We start from the raw sequence: 2,013 nt of genomic DNA, 5'->3' as shown, positions 1-2,013 counted from the left end.
GAGTCTAAAGACTGTATTCAAATGGCCAATATACACATGAAAAGATGCTCAACACCATTAGTCATTAGGGAAATGCAAATCAAAATCAAGAGATACCACTTCACACACATTTAGGATTACTATCATAAAAAAGACAGACTGGGGGCCTTCATGCTTGTAATCCCAGCATTTTAGGAGGCCAAGGTGGGAGGATCCCTTGAGGCCAGGAGTTCAAGACCAGCTTGGGCAACCTGGGCAACATAGTGAGACCTCCATCTCTACAGAAAATTCTTTTTAAAGATTAGCCTGGCCTCAGGGCATGTGCCTAGAGTCCTAGCTACTCCAGAGGCTGAAGCAGCAGGATGGCTTAAACCTAGGAGTTCAAGGTTACAGTGAGCTATGATCTCACCGCTCCACTCCAGCCTGAGCGACACAGTGAGACCGTGTCTCAAAAAAATAAAAATCACAATTAACAAGTGCTATCAAGGGTGTGGGGAATTTGGAACCCTCATACAGTGCTGGTGGACATGTACAATGGTTCAGTGCTTTGAAAAGTTTGGCATTCCTCAAAAGGTTAAACGTAGTTACCATATAAACCAGCAATTCCACTCCTAGGTATATGTCCAAGAGATATGAACACATAACATCCACACAAAAAACCTGTACACACATATTCATAGCGGCATTATTTCTAATGGCCAAAAAGCGAAAACAACTCAAGCATCCGTCAACAAGACAAAGTTTAATAAAAGAAAGAAGTCTCACATTTAAGTCCGAAAAGCCAACTGTGTATCCACAAATAAAGTACTACCTAAACAACAACTTATGAGAAAGACTGGGGGCAGGGGAGAAATACTTCTATTAATATTAAAATGTGTAATTAAATCATACACACTTTTTGGCATGGTAATATTTTGGAGACTATACCCTTACGAAAATAACCCAAAGGAAGGAAAATGAGATTTGGATAAAGATACACTCAGTAGTGCTATAATAGTGAAATACTAGAAAGAATCCAAATGTCTCATAATAAGAAGTGGGTAAACTCTGGTTATGAAACACTGTGTAATTTAAAAATGTCAAGCATGTGGCTTACGTACATAACTAAAAGTGAATCATTATTCTATCACATAACACATTTAAGCAATATACAAGCCACCTGAGAATAACAAACTGAAAGAATTTACAAACTTTAGCTTCGTTTGGGCCTAAGCGTTATTTCTAAAATGAAATTCTACAGAGGACAAGAGAAGGTAGCTAACTTACACAAATTCACAAAACCGGTAAGAGGACAGAATCAGACCCCGACAGAACGGTCTGGTTGTGGGGCCCGCATCTTAACTTCAGGGTCCTCAAACTGCGGCACTCCACATTTTCCTGGGACGGCATTTTATATGGACAATAATAAAACTGGACATGTGATGGAGTAAAAGGCTAAGTCCGCAAGGACCGATACTAGGAGGCTCGAGACTTGTTGAAATTGGGAGCCCAGGGCTCCGCCTCCAGATCGTCTCTCCGCCCTCGGGGGCGCTCGGGCGGAAAAGTTTGGAGGCGCGGCCGACCTTGGGGCCTTTCTACTCCCCAGCCGTCTCGCTCCGCTTCCTTTGCCTCTACCTTCATCTCCGTCACTCTCGCCCAACTTCCTGGCCATCCCGTGGACCCGAGCAGAGGCAAAGCAAACGCCAGCCACTCTGACCCCAACCCTAGGCCGGCCCTTGCCTCAGGCCCCGCTGGCCCCCTCCCCATCTCCGCCCTCTGCCCTGGCGCCCTCGGCCCGGCCCCACTCACAAGAGGAAGCTCATCTTCGGTCTTCAGAGGGGAGGGGAGGGGCCGCTGGCCCCCACCCCCGTCAGGATTCGGAGCCGGCGAGAGGGAGCGTACGGTCCTCAGCTCGCTGACAGCGGAAGCCGAGCCGCCGCCGTTCCGAGCTGGAGATGCAGCCGCTACCAGGCCGTGCACACCCTGACGCCCGCTGTGCCCGCCTCCCCCACCTCGCAGACCCGAAATGCGGAACCAGCAAAATCTCGCGAGCTA

At 47.7% G+C, this 2,013-nt stretch overlaps 1 protein-coding gene across 1 annotated transcript in view; it reads right to left on the bottom strand.

The window, feature by feature from the left end:
- The window catches only part of MOB1A (MOB kinase activator 1A), an 11,886-nt gene extending 9,874 nt beyond the window's left edge, over positions 1-2,012 (bottom strand). The window contains exon 1 of the mRNA XM_012658165.1: positions 1,768-2,012. Coding sequence (XP_012513619.1) covers positions 1,768-1,781 — 14 coding nt within the window. The 5' untranslated portion in view covers positions 1,782-2,012. The remainder of the gene's footprint in view (positions 1-1,767) is intronic.
- Position 2,013: the final 1 nt, after the last annotated feature.

The sequence above is a fragment of the Propithecus coquereli genome, unplaced genomic scaffold, assembly GCF_000956105.1.
Source record: "Propithecus coquereli isolate 6110/MARCELLA unplaced genomic scaffold, Pcoq_1.0 Scaffold578, whole genome shotgun sequence".
NCBI classification, from domain to species: domain Eukaryota; kingdom Metazoa; phylum Chordata; class Mammalia; order Primates; family Indriidae; genus Propithecus; species Propithecus coquereli.
The sequence above is the reverse complement of the archived record's forward strand: the minus strand, read 5'-3'. Positions and strand labels throughout refer to the sequence as shown.